Genomic DNA, 22,810 nt, shown 5'->3' on the forward strand with positions numbered 1-22,810 from the left:
ATAATGGAACAGAGCTCAACACAGTTCCTGGCACATAAAGATATTCATTAACTATTCCTTAATGAATAAGGAATGAATAATTTCTAAGTATTTCTAGACTTTGGGAAAAGGCACCATTCTCAGTGTTATACAAAATGTGAAGAAGATTGCTTGACATCTTTATACTAAAATGCCTCCATACACAGGTCACACAAGCCAATTTTTCTTGAACCATTAGACCCTCAGTTTGCTCTGCTTGTCTTTTCTCCTTTTGTCTTTGCTCCTGGAGTAGATTCTCAGGCTTAAGTCAGTTTGCAGAGGTTGAGAGACAGTTCTCCACAGGTATCTTGCATTGCTGTGGATCTTGCAAGCAGAGACACTGTCTGCTCTTTGTTCTGGATTATCTTTTCAAGGATGTTTATACAGCACACAGCTTTGGAAGACAAAGATAGTCTCTCCTTCTGGAGCAAAGTGCAGGTTTGCTCACAGCCTTGGAACATAGAGGTGGTGTCTCCCTCTAGAACAAAAGGCAGACATGTTTACTGTCCAGTCCAATAAAGTTCATTTCTCCCTCTGAGACAAAAGGCAGGGATGCTTATTGCCCTTATAATAGATTCAGGTTCTCTCATCTCAGGGTTTCTGTCCTATAATGTGTAACCTACTGCATGTGCAGAAGTTACCTGGCCCTTGTTGTGTCACCCTGTGGGAATCGGGGCTCAGGAAACTGGTACAAAAATGCTGATGTTCTGGGTACTGTTATTACTGTGAGTAATAAACTGCCCTTTGTCTCTAACCAAAGCATCTCATGTCTTCTACCAGCATCCATGAAATTGTGGCAGGCTAACTTGCTAGCTTGAAAGTAGGATAAACTCTCAAACCCTAAACACTTCTTGACAACAGGTTTCAGCAGTGTTTGGGTAAGTTGGCTGGTATGGTGTGGTGTAGTTGGTACCTTCATCTAGTTAGCGAGCCTTTTTACCTCCAGTGGCTAATTGCCATTTGGGTGTACTTGGCGACCCTGGGTCCATATTCTAAAGAGGAGAAGTGAATGGGCATCATAGGGTTGGAAGTAGAAGAGGGGATGGGATCCAGAACCTTTAGCCCAGAGCACTGGTTAAAACTATGAAGCCTCTGATAACTCTCACTTTGGGGGAATGGATGGGTGGTGGTGGACAGAGTCTATAGAGGAAGAAGGAGGGAGAAGAGGTTGATAGAGGGAAGAAGATTCCAAGAAGCTTCAAAGCAGCATAAAGTCATTCATGCTTATGGAAGCTGTAAATCATGGTGTCGGCATCTACCATAGTGAAGCTCATTAGATTACTTTTTTCAGCCAGGAGTGTGCATTTTTGTGAGTACTCTGCTTTGGGGTCTTAGTTCCTTGCGTACTGTGCTCACAGTGAGTGCTAGTGGGTGAAAGTGAGCACGCTGGTTTTGGGAAAAGACATGATGGTAGTGTCTGGCACATTAGGTCACTCTGTTCATACCCCCTCCTCCTTCCCCCCTGCCCTAGTCTTTATGGTTTACTTTAATAGAGTAAACCCTAGTATCACTTAGGCAACTCTAACAACATGCAAGGCTGGTCAAATTACCCTGGGCCTCAGAAGTCTCAGCTCCCTCTGGCACCCTGAGAGTTTGAACATACTGATGCTACTTCGCCAAGAGCCAACCCTTTGCCCGCTTCACTGTGGTGGGAAAGCATTCAGGGTTGTTATAAAGATGTACTGTGATGTCTTTCTGGTGAGCCACCCGATGAAACAATTGTGTTTTATTTCACACCGTAGGAATTTTTATCCGGCGTCATCGGATTTCTCTGCCGCCTCCTGATGAGGATCAGTTTTATACTGTGCATCGTTTTAATATCAACATAGACATTGTCTTTTATGGCTGGACATTCAAGATTTATGACTGTGATACATTCACAAAAAACTTTTTGAAGAAAATAGGAGTCAAATTAAACCCCCCGGGACAGTGGCCAGAAGATCCTTAACCTGAAGACACGGAGAGAGGTAAGTTGATTCATCCATGAACTCTTATCTTCAAGATGAGAATCCCTTCAAAGTCAGTAAAGGGTATTGGTACTCCTGATGCAGATGTGAAAGAACTTTGGGGGCCATGGTCACTGGAGTTGTCCTGTTTTCCTCTGGGCTGGAGGGAAGGCTGGGTGTTGGCTTCGGTGCAGGAGATGCTCACTTTCTGCCCCTGCCCCCACTTCTCTCCACGGAGAATCTCCCTTCCAGGCAGTAGGAGTCTTCAGCGAGCTGCCCAGATGGGATGGTTTCTTAGAGCCCGTGATTGGCTTTGTGGTCACTGACAGTGAAAGAGTTGGGTCCACACTTTCCTGGCTTTTCTTTTCCCATTTTAGTTGCCTAACTCTGGGAGAATCTTTGCTCCTGTGCTACCGATTTACTGAACCCTTTGGGTACGCCTTTTTCCTTCTTCCTTGGGACTCCCAGCTCCCTTTATGGTATTATCAGACGCAGAGGTGTTCAGGAGTGAGGAAGGCCGTGATTTCGACATACTCCTATGATCACAGGATGCTTGTTTTCGAAGGCTGACCCCAGCTAGTGTAGGGGGGAAAGAATCAGTGTTAGTAGTGTTACTGTAGTCTTTCCAAAGTTTTTTTTTAATGATCCCCTGGCCCAAATTTTATGTTTTACAGAGAAATCTGAATATCCAAAAGGGCAAGTGTCACGTGGAAGGTCACATACCTCACCCATCTTCTTGCTGGGCCTTGAACTCAAATCTCTCGCTTCTTATCCTGATTTTCATTCTTGTCATTTGTTTCTCTTCTTATTGAAGTATGATTATATACAGTAAAATACACCAAAATTAAGTATACAGTCTGATGGGTCTTAACAAATGCATACACCCATGTAATCCACATCCGAAATCATGGTATAGATTTCCATCCCCCCAGAAAGTTCCCGCATGCCTTTTTCCAATCTGTCCTTCTCCCCACCGAGGGATGAGCACAGTTCTCATTTCTGTCCCTATAGATTAGTCTCATTTTTATTGTTTCTAAAACTTGTAATTAACTTCCTTGCAGAAAGATAACATAAAATGTAGAATAAAAATCTCCTTTGGTTCTGCTTTGATCTCTTGTTAAAAGCTGCATGTAGGATCATTCATCTATTCCTGCCCCCTAGCCCCAGCAGAATTACCCTCTAACGCTGTAGGCATACCACCCTCCTGAGAAATATATATTGTTGATCCTGGAATATCTAAGGTGAAATCCCTGTGGCATTACACTTGTGTGTATTGGCATGCAAGGAGATTTATGGTTTGGGTTCATTTCTGCTTTTTCCAAATGCCCTAGAAGAAGGAGTCTAGATAAATACAAAAGTCTTTAGAACCAGAAGAGAGAACCTAAAAGAAATGGATCTATATGATTTACCACCCTTTTCATCTGGCTACACTCATTCACTAACAGCTGGTATTATATGATAGTGATTGTGAATGATGATGCATTATATGAAATACTTAGAACACTGTGTTATCTCATAAGTTTATTAGGAAAAAAATCTTTTGTTCCAGGAATCAGGAATAAATACCAAGAACAGCCAAGAAATGTTTTAAATAATTTCCTTTCAGATTGGGAGAATCGTTTTAGCATTTATTCCCTCAGGGAGAAAGCTCTTCAATAAATATAGAAATCTGTGGAAAATGAGGAGTTTAGTAAGAGGCTTTTATATTGACTTTAATGCATTTACTTCTCCAGTGTTTGCTGCCTTGAAATGTAAAGTTAAAATTAAACAATTTAACTTGAACTGAAAAGAGCCTTGATGGTATATAATCAATAAGGCATTTCTTAGAGGCCTTCTAATGCCAAAGAAAGATTTTTCAATCGTTGACAGTAGAGATCTCGTAATTTCATTTAAATATCAAGGATAAGACTGAAGAGCCTCTGGAAAGGCCATCATGTCTCCCCCACTGTCTTGGGATAAGTCTGCACCTAGACTGCCCTGGACAGATACAAAATTTTGAGAACTTACAAGTAAGATTACATAACCCGATGTGGGACTACATCTCCCTTGCTAGTGAGCACTTCCTTATATAACCATCCTATTAGGCTACATTAGATAGAATGGGAGCGGTTTGCTCCAAGACAGGGCTGAGACTCTGCAAATAGAGGAGTTGGGCTGAGAAGACTGCCGAGCTAGTGCTTCCTGATTTGGGGGCCAGAGCCCGCGCAGTAGTTCTGTACAGATTGGGAAGTTCTCCATTTGCTCTGCTCCTGTTTCCATGGCCTTTCAGATCTTCACTATCTAAAGCTTTTGAGCAAAATAAAACTGTGAATATATTTCTTCTCTTTCACCTTCACAAAAATCTTTGGATGAGTAAGAAGCATATACAGATATGAATTTTCAGTGAAAAGAATTTTTTGGTTGAAATATAATTAACATAGACTTGGATGTACAAATCTTAAGCATACCCGTTGACAAGTTTTTAAAAATGTATACAATTTAGTAACCAACACGAAAATCAAGATAGAGAATATTTCCATCACCCCAGGGAGTTCCCTTGTCACCCTTTCCAGTCAGTCCTCTCCCCAGAGGCAATAACTGTTCTAATTTCTGTCACCATATATTAGTTTTGTCTGTTCTTAAACAAGAATTTTAAGTCTTTGAGAAAAGTCAGTTTTCAAAAACATTATAGAAGTATATTTTAGTGTGTTAAAATAATAACGAAAGGCTTCCTAATACTTGAGTGTCTGTATTTCTAAGGTTGAAACTGGTTATATATGCATATCATGTATGTTGTTAGTTGAAATTTTAAAAAATGTCACTGAATAGTCTATAGAAAAGATACGTTTATATTCTTTGATTGCTTGCATCCCAGAAGCAACTATGGAAAAACTTCCACTCTCATTAACCTTTTCTCCATTGGCAGAAGCTAGACTGCATGGAGCCCTTACGTCCCTATCAGTCCTTCGACGCTCTGAAACAGTTCCTTGAGTATGATAGGAAGGTTTTGCGTTTCTTCTGCCTGTGGGACGACTCAGGCTCAGTGTTTGGGGACCATACAGAACTCATCCTGCATTACTTTCTGTCTGATGATACCATCGAAATCAAAGGAGTATTGCCACATAACTCAGGAAGAGATGCTACGTCATTGTTCCTCCAGAGGAGAAAGGTACCTAAGGTGAGCAATGGACTGCTTTCCGAGTTTGCTTGTGGGCTGAAGACTCTAGTCACTCACTGTCTGGAATGTCATGTGTTATGACTGTGTGATGACAAGTCACCATGTATTAGTGCAAGTGTTTAGAAAACTTTCACTTTGTGCCCTCTATTAATGTACATCTATGAAAGTAATACAGAGGATATGACAAATTGGAGTTGGAATATTCAGGGCTTGAGGCAAGTAAAGGAAAAATGTCAAATGCAAGAGAACTACCTATTCATCATTGAGTTCACTATGAGTCTTATGAAGGGAAATGACTCTCTAGTAAAAGAATTGCTCGTGGCCTTGGGCAGGGCACTGGCCTCTGGCCTCTGTAGCCTACTGAGGAGATCCCATTGTATTGGTCTGGGTTGTGAATACACACACACACACAAGCACACACACACACACACACACACACACACACACACAGGAGTGACTCTTCTGAGAGTAGCCACCAGTCAGCAACTAGCCACTGGTTAGCAACAATGAGAGCTTTTGCATTTTTACTATTAAAAAAGAGTTGTGCAAGTGATTTCTACACATGTTTATGGCCATTTGAGAGCTAATGTAACCTGGGTGCAGCAGAAATGGCACAGAGACAGAAGACCTGGGTTAGAATTGTGAGTCTGCCACTTAACAGCTATGTGACCTTGGGCAAGTCATTAACCTCTCTGAGCATATTTCCCTATCTCTAAAGTGCAGTTAACTAGGCTTCCCTCCTGAGATAACTGTAAAGACTGAATGAGATAATATAGTAAAAAGCATTATCTAAGGACCTATAGGACGCGTGAAAGTATCAAGGCTTATTCACAGCTCTATGTTATATTTTATTTCTTATTTGGATAAAGTATTTTGAAACTTAATTCTTAGTGCTACTGAAAAGATTACTGTAATGCTCATTTCTGATGCAAACAACCACTGGTTATTTGCTTATCACAGGAGGCTCTTCCAGATTCTCTGAGTCTCCTGCCAGAAGTCCTGCTGTGTTGCTTCTTGGGGCGGGGGCAGGATTTGTCCCAGAGCGAACTCTGGGCGTATGCACAGCAGGTGGCCAGGAGGTGCCAGGGAAGCCTGTTTTTAGAATGGCTTTGAAAAATAGGCTAAATATAAAATAATAATGACATACCTGACATTTGCAGTGTTCCTTGACATCACTTGCTTCATTTATTCGTTCATTCAACAAATACCTAGGAAGTGTCAGCTGTGTGCCAGCTCTGGGGTTACAGTGAGAAAGAAAATGGATAAAATCCTGCTTTGTGGAGCTTCCATTCTCAGGAGAGATACAGTAGCAGTGGGTGTTCCCTTGACACTCACAGCATCCTTTGAGAAAGCAAGGAGTAAGTACTGTTGTTGCGGTTAGATGACACAACTGAAGTTCTGAGAAGATAAATGCCTGGCCCCCTGTCCTGTAGCTAGGAAGCAGCGAAGAGAGAGTTTGCATCTAAACGTACTGTTGTTTCTTTGTTACGTGGCTTACTGACACCCCACACATCATAAGTTCACACATTGAAACTTAAACATTTTATATCACACGGATCTGGCATGATTCAGATTTCTCATGTGTATGGGATAAACGGATCACTATCAATTTCTGTAAGTTAGTTCAGATATTTCCTGCCTGGACCACCTCCAGTGCGGGTGGAACTGAGGAGTGCCCTCCTTGGCTTGCTCCGGGCCACAGTTTCTGTTAGAGGCTGACTGCACTCCATTGCCAACGAGTGCGTCCTTGCTCAGGATCAGGCAGGGTGCTAAGCAAGTAAAGAAGGCAAGGCAGGGTTTCTCCATCAGGGCGTTTTGGAGTTTAAAGATGACTCTGCCGATGAAGTGATTAGAGAGCAACAAAAAGTGGTTTAACCCTGAGGTCGGTGCTACGGAAGTTTGAATTGGGGACAGGCCAGTAGGATGGGAGAGGTCAGGGGGAAAGATGGGACTTTATCAGGGCCTTGAAGGAGGGGGAGAGTGTAGACCAGCCTTCAGCGGGTGGGGAAGCATGGGGAAAGGTGGCTGGAGTCTGTGTCCTGTCTTCCTCGGGATGGCAGAGAAGAACCATACGGTGCCTCTTCCCGCTTGAGTCCCTCAACAGGAGCATGTTTGTGCTTAGGGGCCATCCACTACGTCTTGATTTGATTTTCATCTTCCAGCATGGCCCCCCTGGAGTCTATCAACCAGGCCAGATAACAGACCGGACAGTTCTCAATGTAGATGGTGGCTTGTCAGAGAACCGAGTGTATGGCTGCCTGTTGGATAAATACAAGGTAAGTCACGTTTTATTACTGTTTCCAGTGTGACTTCCCTGGAACCTGGAATGTGGGGTGAGCTACGTGTTCTGCTTCTGGGAGATTGATTGTGAATGAAATCGATGAGTATATAAATGTATGTGTTGCAGTGCTGTTTATCAATAATAAACATGCTTAAGTGCATGTATAAATATATGCATTGCACTGCCATTTGGTAGCACTGCATTGCTAAAAGAATGTTTTAAAATGTTAATATTGAGCGGTTATCTTTTGATTTGATTTAAACATTTTGGTTATGAATGATATAATTGATTCTTTTAAATTTCTTTTTCCCTTTGGGGGTGGATGCCAATGTCTCTGGGGGGTCTGTGGTGTCAGTGTCACGTTCCTTTGTTTTAATTAGCTAGGAAAAGTAGACCAAGAGTTTTACAAAGATAGTGACCTGTCCATAGGAACCGCCATCAATGTGTGGGGAAGGAAAGTGCTCCTTTGTGACTGTGATGAATTCATGAAGACTTATTGTAAGACTAAATATGGAATTGGTAAGTGATACATCTGTCAGTTAGAAAATAATATTTAAAACTTAGAGTCTTTGTTCCCTAGTTAGGCTTGATCTGACTTTTGAGTTTCAAATTCTAAGCTCATAATAGCTACCGTTTATTGAGCATTTGCTAACTGCTGGGCATCTGTTGTCTTATTTATTCCTAACAACAATTCTAGAAGGGTAGGCTCATTATCCCCATTTTAGAGGTGAAGAAACTATGGCGTACAAGGGGCTTACTTGTCGAAGGTCATGCAGCAAGTAAAGGGTGAGCCAAGACTTGAACTTGTCTGCCTGATGCCAAAGGCTTCCATTTGCCCGTATAGCCCCCTGCCTCACTAGAGTATGGGGGAAATGCTTTGGTTAAGCAACTGAAATGGAAATCCAAACACTTTTCTTTTCACTGAATTCTTGCTTACCACAGAGGATATACTTATTTGAGCTCTCTGGGGAATTGTGCCAATCTGCTCTACCTTTCCTGGTGAGGCTTAGCCAGGCTTCCAGCTTCTCTCTTCTTAGATATCCATTCCATTCAGATCAGGTTAGCACAGTTCAGAATGAAAACCAGTGATTTATTAAGCACCTACCACATGCAGGTCATTGCAGTAGACAGAGGAGCTGCAGAGTTGTGTAAGGAGTTTCTAGGCTTGAAGGGGAGCAGAGACCTACTGCATGTTACACGGTGTTATAAGAGTCACAGAAGCAGGTGGAGGATCTGAGGTGAAACCTGAAAAACAAGCCCCTCCATTTGTTAAACCTGCCGGCCAGCTCTTCCCCCACCTGGGCCCTCTACCCCAGGCTCCAGGTACCTACCGGTGCTTGGCAAAGTGGGGTGGTGGAAGTTGCCAACCTCCCAGACTGGGGTTTGGAGCTCTGATGGGGGATGTTTACCCCTCTCTGAACCTTGGAGTATTCCTATGAGCTCACTTCCTGAGCGATGAGTTGGAAGCCAGAAGCAACCACAGCTTCCTAAAAGACGAGGTGCTTTGTCTTTAGAATGAGACGAGGCCCACCTTACGTGTCTTGCTGTCCCCACTGTGTCGTATTCCTGGCCTCCTGGGAATCTTTATATTATGGGAGAAGGCACACAGCATGCAAAGGGGCTGGAATAAAAAAGAATTTCAATTTCCCTCCTCTGTGCATTAAGGGAGCTTGTTCCACAGCATCTGCGTGCCAGATTAGTCAAAATGGAGCCAAATTGGTGGCCTCTTCTTATATTATTTTCTAAAATTAGTCCTATTTAGTGGACACAGTTGAGCATATTTGTTTTAGGGACTGAGGACAAGAAGCTGCCAGGAATGTGCAGGTAGTGGCTGCTGTAGAGAAGCTGCTAGTGACCCTTAGATATTTGGGAAGGATAGTTTGCTTTTTAATAAATGTAAGTGCCTATTCAGAATCAGCAAGTCTTCAGTGTAGACTTGGAAAATTTTTAAAAATGATATATATATGAAATGAGTCACTGAAGACATTTACCTGTGTCCTACTGAAAGATTGCCTTAATTTAAAGGACGGGGTAAAGGTTCAAAACATCATATGATCCCTTAAATAGCAAGTCCAACATTCGGTTGATGTTTGTCAGCTTGATTTTGAGAATATAAAGGTCGTGTTTGGGAAAATGAACGTTAATGCTGGAGAGACACGGGACACTGTTAGTCTTTTAACGGGTTTGCGGGGAACTTTCAGAGGCAGAGTAAATCCACCGGTGCGCTCCAAATCTAGCCATCCTCGGCATTTATCAGCTTCAAATGCCCTATGGTCCATTTCAGTTGAGCCCTAGTGCTTAATTTCTTTCTGCTCACTTCTTTTGCTCACTCTATAGACTTACTGTAATACGTTAAAAAAGTCATTTGTGCCTTTAAAGCTAATATAACGTGAGCATTATGCATTTAAACAGAAAATTATGCAAATGCAAAATTATGATGCATTTTATAGTCATGCTGACTTTTTATATTTCTCATAACATATGTTAAAATACCCCATTTAACAGACACTATTATTACACAACATTTCTTGAGTAACAGCAGTGTACTTAATGTAACTAATGACTGGAAATTATATCCGTGATTCAGGGTGGAGGGGAGTGAATCAATATTCTCTGATAATCTTTACATTTGCTTTTCCTGACTTTTGGTAACATTAAATTAATAGACTTAATGTTACTTAGATACAGTTACTTCTGACATTTTAATTTTTTTGTAACTTATCTGGTTGTAAAAATTCATGAGACTGACCAAGTTTTATACATTATATTTTGGTATCCTTGAAGCCCAAACCAGGACAAAGTCCTGGCAATAACTGTGGTCACATTTCCTTCCTTGTCAGTAATTGTGGTCTCCACAGGAAGGAGCTGACAACTGCCAATGACACAGCTAGGGACCTAGGAAGCCAGGGGGAAATTTCTAATGCAGTATACAACCTGGGTGCTTCAGTACCTTCTCTTACCTAATGCTGCCCCAACATATTTTGGGGGAGAAAAAATGGCAGACAGACTAAGAGATGGAGTTGGCCACAGTCCCAAGAGTTGTGCACGAGTAAGCTTTCTATTATGTGGAAGCAGAGGGCTTGATAGAATTCCAAGAGATATATGTAACCCCTGCATGAAACCCAATCTGACTCCTAAAAAGATGAGATTGTTTTGTGTATTTAAGGATTCTAAAGAGAAGGCAACTTCTTCCACAAAACAGTCCAGTGTGAGTCCCCCACTAGGCAGCTCGGCCATCCCGCTGGCCCTGGCTTGTCTGCCGGGGCGGGAGCTTGTCACTCCCTCATTATTTCATGTGCATGAACACGGACTGGCAGATGGAGGCCTGTCGGACTTTCCTGTAGCCTGAAGGTTGGAAAAGGCTCCAGGGGCTCTAGCAGGTGTTTCTTTCACTGAAGAGACAGGGATTTGAATGTAAACTGTTCTTACCTAGAATTCCTGCCTTGGGTTATTATTTCTTTGTCTATAAGAGGACTTTCTTATTATCGATTCTTAGTGGTTGGGACAGCCAAACTAGTAATAAGACCATTCATTCGCATTGTTCTCGAATGTTTATTAGGCTATACCAACATTAAGGATAAGCAAAAAACTTAAAGCACCTTTAATTTTGTGGAGTTGTTTATGGCCGCCTCTGAAGTCTTGGTGTTAGAAGCAGCAGGCATCCAAGATGAGAGTCTAATGATCATTTGAGCAAATTAGCCATCCCAAGGTGCAGCGACAGAGGTAGAATTTGCTTCTAGTCTCTCCACGTGGCTTTGATAGAGCTAACAATTTCACCTTTTTTTTTTTAACCTCTCCTATGAAGTGAAGAGGGTTGTGGATTAGATGATTTCTAAGGGTTTTCTAGCTAGAGCTAGAAAATTATGTGATTCACTAATTATTTGACCCAAAAATGAACGTCCCACCAAAATCATTTGACCTGGGTATTGGGTACAAGCAGAGGTGGATTTACCTTGCAGTTAATGAAGCTTAAGCTTTAGGGTTCTTTCTTTGCAGGGGCCCCACTCCAAGGCCCTGGGCCTAATTTTGTCTTAATTATTTGACAGTTTTAGTCTTAAAGAGCTTCTCCCAAATTATATAAGCTTTAAACCTGGGTCCATATCTGGGTTACTAGTACATCAGAGATGAACTTCGATGAAAGCTCTTTCCAGAATCGTTTCCAAATGAGATGATGAATCGTAAATCACTGTGAAGGAGCATTAAGACATATCCTTTAAAAAAATCTATCACCTCTCGGTAAATTTGTTGCAATCTGGTCAGTGTGGATGAACATTCAATATATATGTTTTTACAAGTCTTTTGGAATAAGAGGAATCAGACTATTTGAAAGACAGATGTGTCTCAGGATCCATCAGAGTGTCAGTTTAAGGAGATATTTGGGAAGATGCTTTGTAAAAAAAAAAGGTATACTTTTTCATTAAATATTTTTTTAACACCTGAAACATGCAGGATGCTGGGGTGATGGAAACCCAAAGACAGAAAGTTATTCAGGTGCGAGTTCAAACCTTTGTGAATATACGCAATTACCCAGAAAAATGAGATCTTCAGTCAGGGTATCCAAAAAGACTGGGTTGTTAAAAAAGTCAGACATGGTGAAGTGGAACAGTTCTCAGCATTTATACACTAGATGGCACTGTGGGTGCAGAGGAAAGCTCTAAATTGATTCTTTTGTTACTTAAATCTGTGGCAAAAATTATGTAGTTGAGAAAACAACACTGTGTTATAAAACCTGTAATTTTGGGGGGAGGTGTAGAATGCATTCTTAATTACTGTGAGATTCAATATGTGTCCTCTTTTGGTTAGGCTGCGTAGATTAGTATATAGAGTTGTATGCGGATGTCCCCTGTTAGAAGAAACCAATCATGCCCCAATTTTCTAATAATCATGTAGAGCTCTCCCTGCAATCCCTATGGTCCTTTTCCTAAAATGAAGGTACCAGTTAGTGAGTAGTGTGTTTCATGTAACAATTAGCAATGAAAGGGTCTACTGTAATTCTGCCTAATTCCAAGATTTGAACTTTCCTCTTTATTACCAAAGCTTCTCTTTAATTGCCACAACAATAGCAATAGGAGAGGCTCACCAGTCACTTCCGTACCGGCAGTCTGGCTGCCCCCTTTCACTGAGCCAGTGAGAAAGATTTGATGGCATTCTCTTTGCCAATATGTCTTCTGTAAGCAGTTTCTGTTAGGATGGAACAATACTCTTTTGGGGATTATGCTTGAAGAGATTTCACACAAAGGCTGTTAGGAAGTCTAAGTAAATGTGAAAGTTGAAAATGTTTTCAAATCTGAGTTAGAAACAGCCTCAAACCCTTAGCCTTTTGATCAATCAGTACAAAAAAAACCTCCCTCAATTTTAAGAGTTAGGTTGCCTTGGATGACAAATTGATGCGAGAGGTATGCACTAAATCTGTACTCTTCCTTCTATTAGAACTCTGACAATGGAAATCTTTGCTTATGTGAACCTCCTTTCATGCACTAATGGAAACGCCTATGGGATAGTCAACCTTGGGGAAGAGGTAGAAATTAGATTCCATGGGTGGTTTCGTTTTGTTGCTTTGTTTTGTTTTGTTTTAAGAAAGACCCTGACATCTTCTTGTCCATTTGTGGTGTGACAAACTCAGGTGACTGGGATGTGTTGAGTCAATGTATTATTTGCTTTGGAGAACACACTTGCTTCTCAGAGACTGTACAGCCTCACAAATGAGTACCAACAGCTCCTAGGCTATTATAAATATGTCTCTCCTTCTTCACAGATGACAAACGAATAAAGAAAGTCAACAGTATTTACCACTTACAACTCCCTTTGAGAGTAGGCAGTGGCTGTTTTAAAGGTTTTGTTCGTTTGTTTGGTTTTGGTTTTAGTCCTTATTTATTTATTTATTTATTTATTTTTGCTTCATCACATTTCAGTACGATTGCAGTCTTTACTTGGGCAATAACAGAAGCACCCTGGAGTGGTGGTTGGTGAGAAGAAGTTTTGTTTCTGTTTTTGATCTAGACAGTGAAGTGTCATGGCCTGGAGCTGAGTTGGAAGAAAGGGGGAGAGGGTTTAAAAAGTGGGCACAAGAGGAGGGGACATCAGATGGGGAAGGTAAAGCAAAACACTTAGGAGTCAGTCCTGTTTGGAAAGGAATTTGATTAGTGACTGTTGACTAAAGATAAGACAGGGCTACATTACAGGTTAAAACATGGCATGGGTGGCATAAAGTTCCAAGTTTGAATTTTCCTATCATTGGAAAAATCAGGGAAGAACAAAAAATATTCTGAAATGGGGATGCGACGACAAAAGATAAATGTTTACTTGTTCGACACAGTCTCTTTTTTTTTCTTCCTTTTGAACCAGTGGCAACTATTGAGTGAGTTTTGTGGTTTTTGTAAACACGATTGAAACCTACCCTCCCAGGATTTTGCTGTGTTTTGTTTGAAAGAGTTTAAAATAGTCTACAAAGATCTCCATGTTCATCTTGAAAACATAACAAACCTTTCAAAACAGCCATAATCAGGGCAAAAAAAAATATTGATGTTTCATCTGCCTTTGTTTTGTTATAGAGAACTTTACCTCGATTTCATGCAAGGCCCCACCTCCTCCAAATATAGAAAGGAAATTTCCACGTTACACCGGCTTTGGTTCTGAAGAGGATTCTCTCTGCTCCTGCAGAGGCCTCGTGCCCACACCTCAGCAGAGGAACGTCATGGAAAATGACAGGTGCTTGAGGGAACCACTGTTTTAGTCTGATCTTTCCCAAATGTGTTCAGGGTTTATAATATTGTCCTCATGACAAAACAGATGACACTTAATTTGTCTGATTTCAAGTCCAGGGACATGTTGTTATACCTTTTTAACGAAGTTGATTAATATGTAAGTATTAACAGGTTCTTACTTCAGTGGTTATTTTATTTTTTTCCAGCTTTTCGAGAAATAATTGACATATAACATTGTATAAGTTTAAGGCATGCAACATAATGATTTGATATATGTATGTATTGAAAAATGATCATCACAATAAGATTAGTTAACATTCATCATTCTCACATAGTTACAGTTTTTTTTCTTGTGATGAGAACTTTTAAGATTTACTCTCTCAGAAACTTACAAATATACATTAGCACTAACTCTAGTCATCATGTTGTATGTTATGTTCCCAGAACTTATTTATCTTATAACTGGAAGTTAGTACCTTTTGGTCACCTTCACCCAATTCTCCCCTGCTCCGCACACCTCTGGCAATCACCAGTCTGATCTCTGTTTCTATGAATTTGGTTTTTGTAGATTCTACATAATCTATATATAAGTGAGATCATGCAGTATTTGTCTTTCTCTGTCTGACTTATTTTACTTAGCATAACATCCTCAAGGTCCATCCATGCCGTCGCAGATGTCAGGATTTCCTTCTTTTCTATGGCTGAATAATATTTCATTGTGTGTATGTATCTTATATAAATATAGATATATACACACACACACACACACACACACACACACACACACACACACATATATATGCTTTTATTTATCCATTCATCTGTCAGTAGACACTTAGATTGTTTCTCTCTTTCAGCTATTGCAAATAATACTGCATTGAACATGGGGGTGCAGATATCTTTTTGGGACAGTGATTTCATTTCCTTTGCATATATATCCAAAAGTGAAATTGCTGGATGATATGGTAGTTCTATTTTTAGTTTTTTGAGGACCCTCCATACTGTTCTCCACAGTGACTGTACCAATTTACATCCCCACCAACAGTGCACAAGGGGTTCCCTTTTCTCCACACCCTCACGTTGAGTGGTTATTTTAATGTGTCATCTGGAAGCTACTAAAGCCATATTATCCACAATCTATATTGCCTTTCCGTATATATGTGTATATATATGCCTTTCCATATATATATCTCCTCAAGATGGTCCCTAAGAAATGGTATAGAGTAGGGGTCAGCAAACTTTTTCTTAAAGGGTCAGGTAGCAAATATTTTCTGCTTTGCAGACCATGCGGCCTCTGTCGCAATCACTTAGCTCTGTCATTGTAGCATGAAAACAGCCACAGACAATATGTAACTACACTCCGATAAAACTGTTTATGGACACTGACATTTGAATTTCATATGATTTTTACATATCACAAAATATTATTCTTTCGATTGTTTTCAATCATTTAAAAATATAAAAATCATTCTTTGCTCATAGGCCATACCAAAACAGGTGACTGGCTGTATTTGGCCCATAAGCTGTAGTGCTTCAGTGATTTGTAAGTGTTTTTTAGCATGTTATTTGGCAACTAACGTGGTTTTAATTTGAGAGATTTGGTTGAGTTCAGTAACCATAGCTTGCTCGTGTGGTGGAATATGATTTCAAAAGGTGGACTTTCAGAAGTGTTCCTAATATATATGAGGAAAAATCTGCCTCTGAGTCATGTGTATAGCTGTGAGCACTGCCCATGGCTACTTTTTGCTTCTTCAGAGAATGGAGGCCCTGGAGAAAGAAGTCAGGGGGGAAGAGTGGTGGGGAAATGTTGCAGATGCTTGAATAGGATGCGGGCTAAACACCGAAGTCCTGGCATGAGGGAAGTAGTGGGTCAGGAGAACCTGTGGAGAAAAATGATAAAGGGAACATGGAGTAAGAGCAGGAGGAGGAGAAGAACAAGACAGCACCCTGAATTTGATAAAATTTAATGGCATCAGATACCGTTGTAGAATATTTTGAGGTGGAGAGAATAGTTTTGCTCTAACTGTAAACGTGGTGAAAATATGTTACGAATTGTGTAGAATGTCTAAAAGGCTGCCTTTGCCCTGACACGATGTCCTTTGTCTTTTAAGAAATAATCTTTTATTTGTAAGGACTTGGGAGTTTTGTTTTTAAGTTTCAGAGTTGATGCTACTCAAGGTGTGGCCTCCACACTGGTTAGAAATACAGATTCCCGTGCTTCACCCCAGACCTATCGAGGCCCAATCTCTGTGCGTGGGGCCTGGTACTGTGTTTTAACAAGACTTCCAGGGGGTTCTGGTGATGGGCACCAGGGTTTGAGAACCACTGATTTCGATCATATAAGAGGGACACCAACTCATACTCCATTCTCCCTTATAGGTAACAGTGTTTACAGTGAAGTTCGAGGGCGGGACTTTTGATGGATACTTTTCACTAACTGCTGTTTTGAAGGGCAGCCACCAAAGGAGGTGGGCAGAAAGAATGTCCCTATTGTAAAAGGAGAGAGAATTTTTCTTATAAGTAAACAGGATGAAACACGATCCAGTGTGTTACTTCTGGAATCCAGGGGGAAAAGAGTTCCTTGTGGGTAGTTGCCTTAGTCTCTCTTTCTGTCTGCACCATGTCAACTTGCCCACAGAGCACTGCCTGTAGACAGCATTCCACGTTCTTGTCATGCTGTTGTGGCCAGAGGATGGTGGTACAGGCACGAATGGGTCTAATTTCTTTTCTTTCTGTCCACTGCTTGTTCTGTGCCAGGAATACACTTCCCTCAAGCTCCTCCCACACAGTGACCTTGTTTCCATAGAAACTGGCACATTCAGCTGGAGACTTATACATGAGTTTGAATAACCCAAGGTTTTAAAACCGTGAGAACCTAAGGAAGATGATCTCACAAAGCATACAAAGAACAGTTTCTTAATGCAAATAAATAAACCGTGAATTGAGACGTGCAATAGTACATGACATATATTGATTATATATATATTGCTATTAAAAATGTACTGGCTGCTTATTGTTGTATGAGGTTAATGGTGATCTACTGTGAGTCATTGGAGGAGATAGTTTCAAGTTAAAGCGTATGAGGTTTTTGATGGAATGAAGACCTTTTTTGTCTGGGTAAAAATTCACTGTGGCGGCCTGCTGGGCAGATTTTCTAGTCTGACTTGGGAAAACCAGAAGAATATCTTTCTCACTGCACCTGGCTGAATTAGGTACTTTGTTCTCTGTGTGCTCACAATACTCTGCTGATCATACCTCTAACAATAATAATATTACTAATAAAAAGCAGTTTATGGTTATGGTATGCTAACTACAATACTTGATCTCATTTAATCCTCAAAACAACCTCATAAAGTTGGTAATATTATTGTACCCATTCTTCACATGAGGAAATTGAGGCTCAGAGAGGCTATACGATTTGCCCAAGCTCATACAGCTAATTTTTAGTTGAGGTAGGATTTGAACACAGGGAAGTCTGACTTCTAGAGTTCACCTTTCTTGCCCCAGAATCTGTACTTATCACAATGTGTGGCAATTACTTGTTTATATCGAGACCAAGCGCTCCTTGAGGGCAGGGACTGGCTTTATTGCTTCTCTTAGAGTTAGAACAGTGTTGGCTATGTACTTGGGGTTCAATAGATATTCTGTCCGTAAGAGGACGAATGATGAATAAGTGAGTAAATAGAATGAACATTCACCCTTTTAGTTCTTAATGATGGTTAGAAGAGACGGATGACTTCCTACCAGGAAGGCTATTATCCCAGACTTGTGCTATTCATAATCATATAGCATCTAAAAATTCACGGTTTAATCTTAATCTCTGACTTGTTTCAGATATTGTTCATCTGTTGTCTCCATCAGTCATTTTTTTTTCCTCTTTAAACAAGTTTTCCCCATCAATAATAATAAGCCTTCATGTCTCTTCTAACCATAAGACTATAGCTATGGCTATCTTTAAGGTCCTCAGCAGGTATGTAGCCCTGGGTGAGCCATTCATTTTCTTAGTCAGCAAATATTTACTGAGTACCCACTATGTGCCGAGCACTGATCTTGGGACACATCAGTGAACAAAACAGATACAAAGCCCTGCCCTCATAGAACTTACATTCTAGCTGGGGAGGCAGATAGTAAACAATTAAGGAAATACATAAGTACATTCTGTAGTATATAGAAGGTCTTAAAGTGCCATGGAAAAAATAAAGAAGGTAGCTATGAAAAGAATAAAGGGGACTTGGAATGTGGGCCTGAAGAGCACCCCTGGTTTCAATTTTAAGCGGTGTGGTCTGCATGGACTTTACTGAGGAGAGGAAACATGTTCTAGGCAGAAGGAACAGTCAGTGTAAAGACCCTGAGCAAGGAGCAGGCTTGGGATGCACAAGGAACAGGCAGGAGGCTGACAAGGATAGAACAGATGAGTAATGGGCAGAGTAGACAGATTAAGAGAAGTCATGGGCGATCAGATAACATAGGGCCTTGCAGACCATTGTCAGGATTCTTTTGACTTCAAGTGATAAGGCGACTCATTGGGAGATTTGAGCAGAAGAAGAGTGACTTGATCTGATTTACATATTAAAAGAATGACTGCAGATGCAGTGTTGAGCAAAGACTGTAGAAGGGCAATGGTGGAAGTAAAGACCAGTTAAGAGGCTATTGCAGTAGTCCAAGAGAAAAGTTATGATGGCTTCATGAGGGCGAGTACCATGAAAATGATGAGATATAGCAGATTCTGGAAATATTTTGAAGGTTGTGCCAATAGGATTTCCTGGCAGATTGGATATGAGGTGTGAAAGAAGAGAGGAGATACAGATGACTCCCAAGATTTCTCCAACTAGAAAGATGGAGTTGCCATGTAGTGAGACGGGAAAGACTAAAGTTAGAGTAGGTTTGGGGCAAGAGCAGAAGTTCAGTTTTGGAACAAGTTAAGTTTGAGATGTCAGATGTCAAGTAGAGATGTTAAGTTGGCCATTGGATATACGAGTCTGGGTTCCGGGAGAGAGGTCTGAGCTAGAGATAGAACTTTGGAAATCATCAGCATGTAGGTAGTATTTAAAGCCTGAGACTAGAGGAGATCACCAAAGGAGTGAATATACACAGAGAAGTGGATGACCAAGTTACTCCTTATTATCCCCAGGACACCCCAAATAGAGAGATTGAGGAAAAGAAGAGGAACCAGCAAAGGATACTGAAAAGGAATAAGCAAGGAGGTAGGAGCAAAACCAAGAGAAAATACAGGATCCTGGAAGCCAAGTGAAGCAAGAATGTCATGGAAGAAGGAGTGATCATTTGTACCAACTGCTGCTGATTGGTCAAGTTAGATGCAAAAATGAACCATTGGAATTGGCATTGTGGAGATAGATCATTGTTGACCTTGACAAGGGTAGTTTAGGTAGAGCTAACCTAATGGAAGTGGATTTAAGAGAGAATGGGAGAAGAAGTCAAGACAGTGATTATAGATAACTCTGGGCTGTGTGTAGAAAAAGTTAAGACATGGCTGGACCTAGGAATTTATCGTTTCTTTTGAGACAACGGTATTCAGTAAACACATTTTAAAAAACCAGTCAAGAGTACAAGTCTGTACAGTGCTAAATTGGGTGCCATGCATAATGGTCGGTGCAGGAGGCGTGAATAGGTGGTCAGCTGGGTGGGCAGCCATGGTCAAAGAGAGCTCTACTGATTGGGGCCCAAATGGATGGACAGGACTCTGGACAGGCATAGGACAGGATGAGGGTGTACCCTGGGGGAGGGGATGACACCAAGCGAAGGCCTGGAAGTAGAAACAAGCACAGTGTGGGGCACTAAGTGAAGTGGCTTGTGTGACTTGAGTAGAGAGTGTATCATTGGCAGTCATGACAAATAGCTGTATGTGTAGGTATTTGAACCTGACTATCAATGGCCCAGGAAGCCAGATTGAGCAGTATAGGTGGTATGATCAGAAGCAGGGAAAATGCTAAAATTTTTTTGAGTGCTGGGCATATTGTGATAAAAAGAGTGTTTAGAAAAGTTTGATGACTAGCTTATTAGCCAAGCAAATGTCTGAAGCTACTTGCAAGTGTTTTTCAAAGTGTGCTCTGGGGATGACTTCATCAGAATCTCCTGGGGAGCTTATTAAAAATGCAGGTTTCTGGAGCTGCAAGCTAACTACTGAATCCATACCTCTGGGGGTAGGACTCTGGATTCTGTATATTTAACAAGCTCCCAGGTGACTTTCATACATGACAAAGTTTGTGAATGACTGGTCTAAAGATTTTGTTTGAGTAGATTATATTCCTGATTGATAAGCTGTCTAGAACACTAGAATTAGGTTAAAAAAAAAAGGGCGTATTAAACATGAAAAATCCATACTTAACATACACTCTTATACATTTATGTAAGTTCTAAGAAGCTAAATTTGCAGTTGTATTCATTTGGCCTGACATTGGACCTCATTCAGTTGTTTGAATGATATTTCAGGCATCTGTAAAAGTATGGGTCTTTCATGAGAGGGGATTACCAAATCTGTTTGTTACTTTTAAATCCAATTATGTACCAGAGAAGATGGTTGAGAAGGTATAGCTGCCCTCCTCCCCTATGCTGTATGAGGTCTGCCTGACGCCTGGGAAACTAGGGACTAAGAAAACAGCTATGGAGATCTGGCTGTTTTGCCAGGGCTGCCCTGGGGGTAGCCTTCCAGATTGCTACTTCCCATCTCACTTGAGGCCTCAAGCTATGAATCATGGCACCATGCTTTTTCAGCCCTCCTTCCCTGGACAATCAAAGAAAGGAGCAGAGAAAAGCACCTTCTGCCTCTGCAAATCACAAATAAGTGTTCTTGTTTGTTTGTTTTTAAATCAGTGTGATCACAAGGAAAGAATGAATTTCAGCGTACGAGACTGAAAGTGAGGACCGCTCTGCTTAGAGTTGTGACAGGGAAGGGATGAAGTACATGGTTTATTTTACTCTCTGCCTCCTTGGGGTAATGATTTTGATTATCGGAGACCTCCCAAAGGGTTCAGTATTTGTCATGAGGTCCACCTTTCACTAGCTGATATCCACAGACATGCTTCTGCTGGCAGACCATAAATAAATTTCTTCCAAGACCAGGCAATCAATTTTGGGAACTTCTGATTCTAGAACTCGATCCCATCTTTATTCTTCTAGACTATTCACGCACAGAATTCTAAGTGCAAATTCCAATCTATACGGATCTTATAAAAACTTTCTACAAATATTTGAGCACTTAGAATGTAAAAAATGTTGTCTTAGACAATGATTAATAAGATGCAGTCCTTGCTTTCAGAAAACAGACTTGTAAGTAATGGTGACTTATGATACGGGTGATAAGTGTTATGAAAGGCAGGTCTATCATGTTTAATATAGCATTTGAAAGGGAAAAGGTAAATTTTCCCTTGAAGGGAGTTAGGGGGCTGCTGGGGAACTGGGAGAGTGACTCAGCGAGGAGACGATGTGGGGTTTGAAGAAAGAAGAGGAATGGGCATGAGAAAGTGGGCAGTGCAATGGGGAGGTGGCTCTAGGCACCAGCAGAGCGCAGCCTCTGGCCTACTCAGGCAGTGAGGCCCAGGTGCTGTGCTTCTTTTGCTGACATGATTGTGATTGTTGACCAGCCTCCTGAGTAGGGAACAACCATGTAATGCAGATGGTTTGAGCAGTGTGTTTATGACATCTGTTTTGGGTACATTTTCCCAATGTGTTACCCTGGACATCAAAAGAATAAGAGATATTTTAATAAACTGAGAAAATGCCTCTGCATATAGATTTAGAGCCTTAGTAAGAAGATGGTAGAACTTTTTCAACCTCTGAGAGTTTATGCTACTATCTTAAAACCATAGCGCACCTGGGGGATGGGAGGTGGGTGAAATGGGTAAAGGGGGTCAAAGGTACAAACTTCCAGTTATAAAATAAATAAGTCACGGGGTTGTAATGTATAGCATGATGACTATAGTTAATAATACTATAGTTCGTATTTCAAAGTTGCTGAGAGAATAGATCTTAAAAGCTATCATGCCAAGAAAAAAATTTTTGTGACTAAGTGTGGTGACGGGTATTAACTAGACTTATTGTGGTGATCATTTCACAATATATACAAATATCAGATCATTGTGTTGTATACCTGAAGCTAATATAATGTTATATGTCAATTACATCTCAATAAAAAAACATAGCATACCTCTTGCAGGTTTTTTTACACGCATAATATGTGGAAGATTACTTGTATAATGCTATAACCCTCGTTTTTCTTCCATTTAGCTACAGCAACATAAGCAATACACTCCGGTTTTTTTGCAAAACTGATCACACACAAATGTGCCGATGTGGAAGGGACGTTTGCTATTTCATATTTTCTCAGTGATGACACAATTTCAGTGTTTGAACCTATGGAGAGGAATTCAGGTAAGAGACATACGTCTCATAGCAGTTTCCTCAGAATAATTAACTGTCTCTTCATGTTGAAAGGGACTGTGGTCTGATTTTTATAGCCTAGATGATCTAAGAGAGTGGCTTTCATTTTTTTTTTTAACCACTAAAGTTCATTTTACAAAGATCTCTTAAATGCGAACCCAGGCATATAAAATGATAAAAGAGGAACAGTTTTGGTTGGCTCAGGACTGGGGGACTTGGGACATCTCCTTTTGGACACTCTCCCTACTTCCTCCGTGGCTTCTGAGGCACCTCTGTGGAATCCAGCGGCTTCAAAATCATGGTCTGG

The 22,810-nt window shown here is 40.9% G+C and overlaps 1 protein-coding gene across 1 annotated transcript in view; it reads left to right on the forward strand.

Moving 5' to 3' along the window:
- Positions 1-22,810, forward strand: part of EFHC2 (EF-hand domain containing 2) — a 69,627-nt gene that overhangs the window by 10,894 nt on the left and 35,923 nt on the right. Inside the window, 8 exon segments of the mRNA XM_073799289.1 lie at positions 1,761-1,963; positions 1,965-1,985; positions 4,870-5,121; positions 7,284-7,397; positions 7,783-7,921; positions 13,954-14,110; positions 22,351-22,378; positions 22,380-22,494. Coding sequence (XP_073655390.1) covers positions 1,761-1,963; positions 1,965-1,985; positions 4,870-5,121; positions 7,284-7,397; positions 7,783-7,921; positions 13,954-14,110; positions 22,351-22,378; positions 22,380-22,494 — 1,029 coding nt within the window.

This window comes from Tursiops truncatus, chromosome X, assembly GCF_011762595.2.
Source record: "Tursiops truncatus isolate mTurTru1 chromosome X, mTurTru1.mat.Y, whole genome shotgun sequence".
NCBI classification, from domain to species: domain Eukaryota; kingdom Metazoa; phylum Chordata; class Mammalia; order Artiodactyla; family Delphinidae; genus Tursiops; species Tursiops truncatus.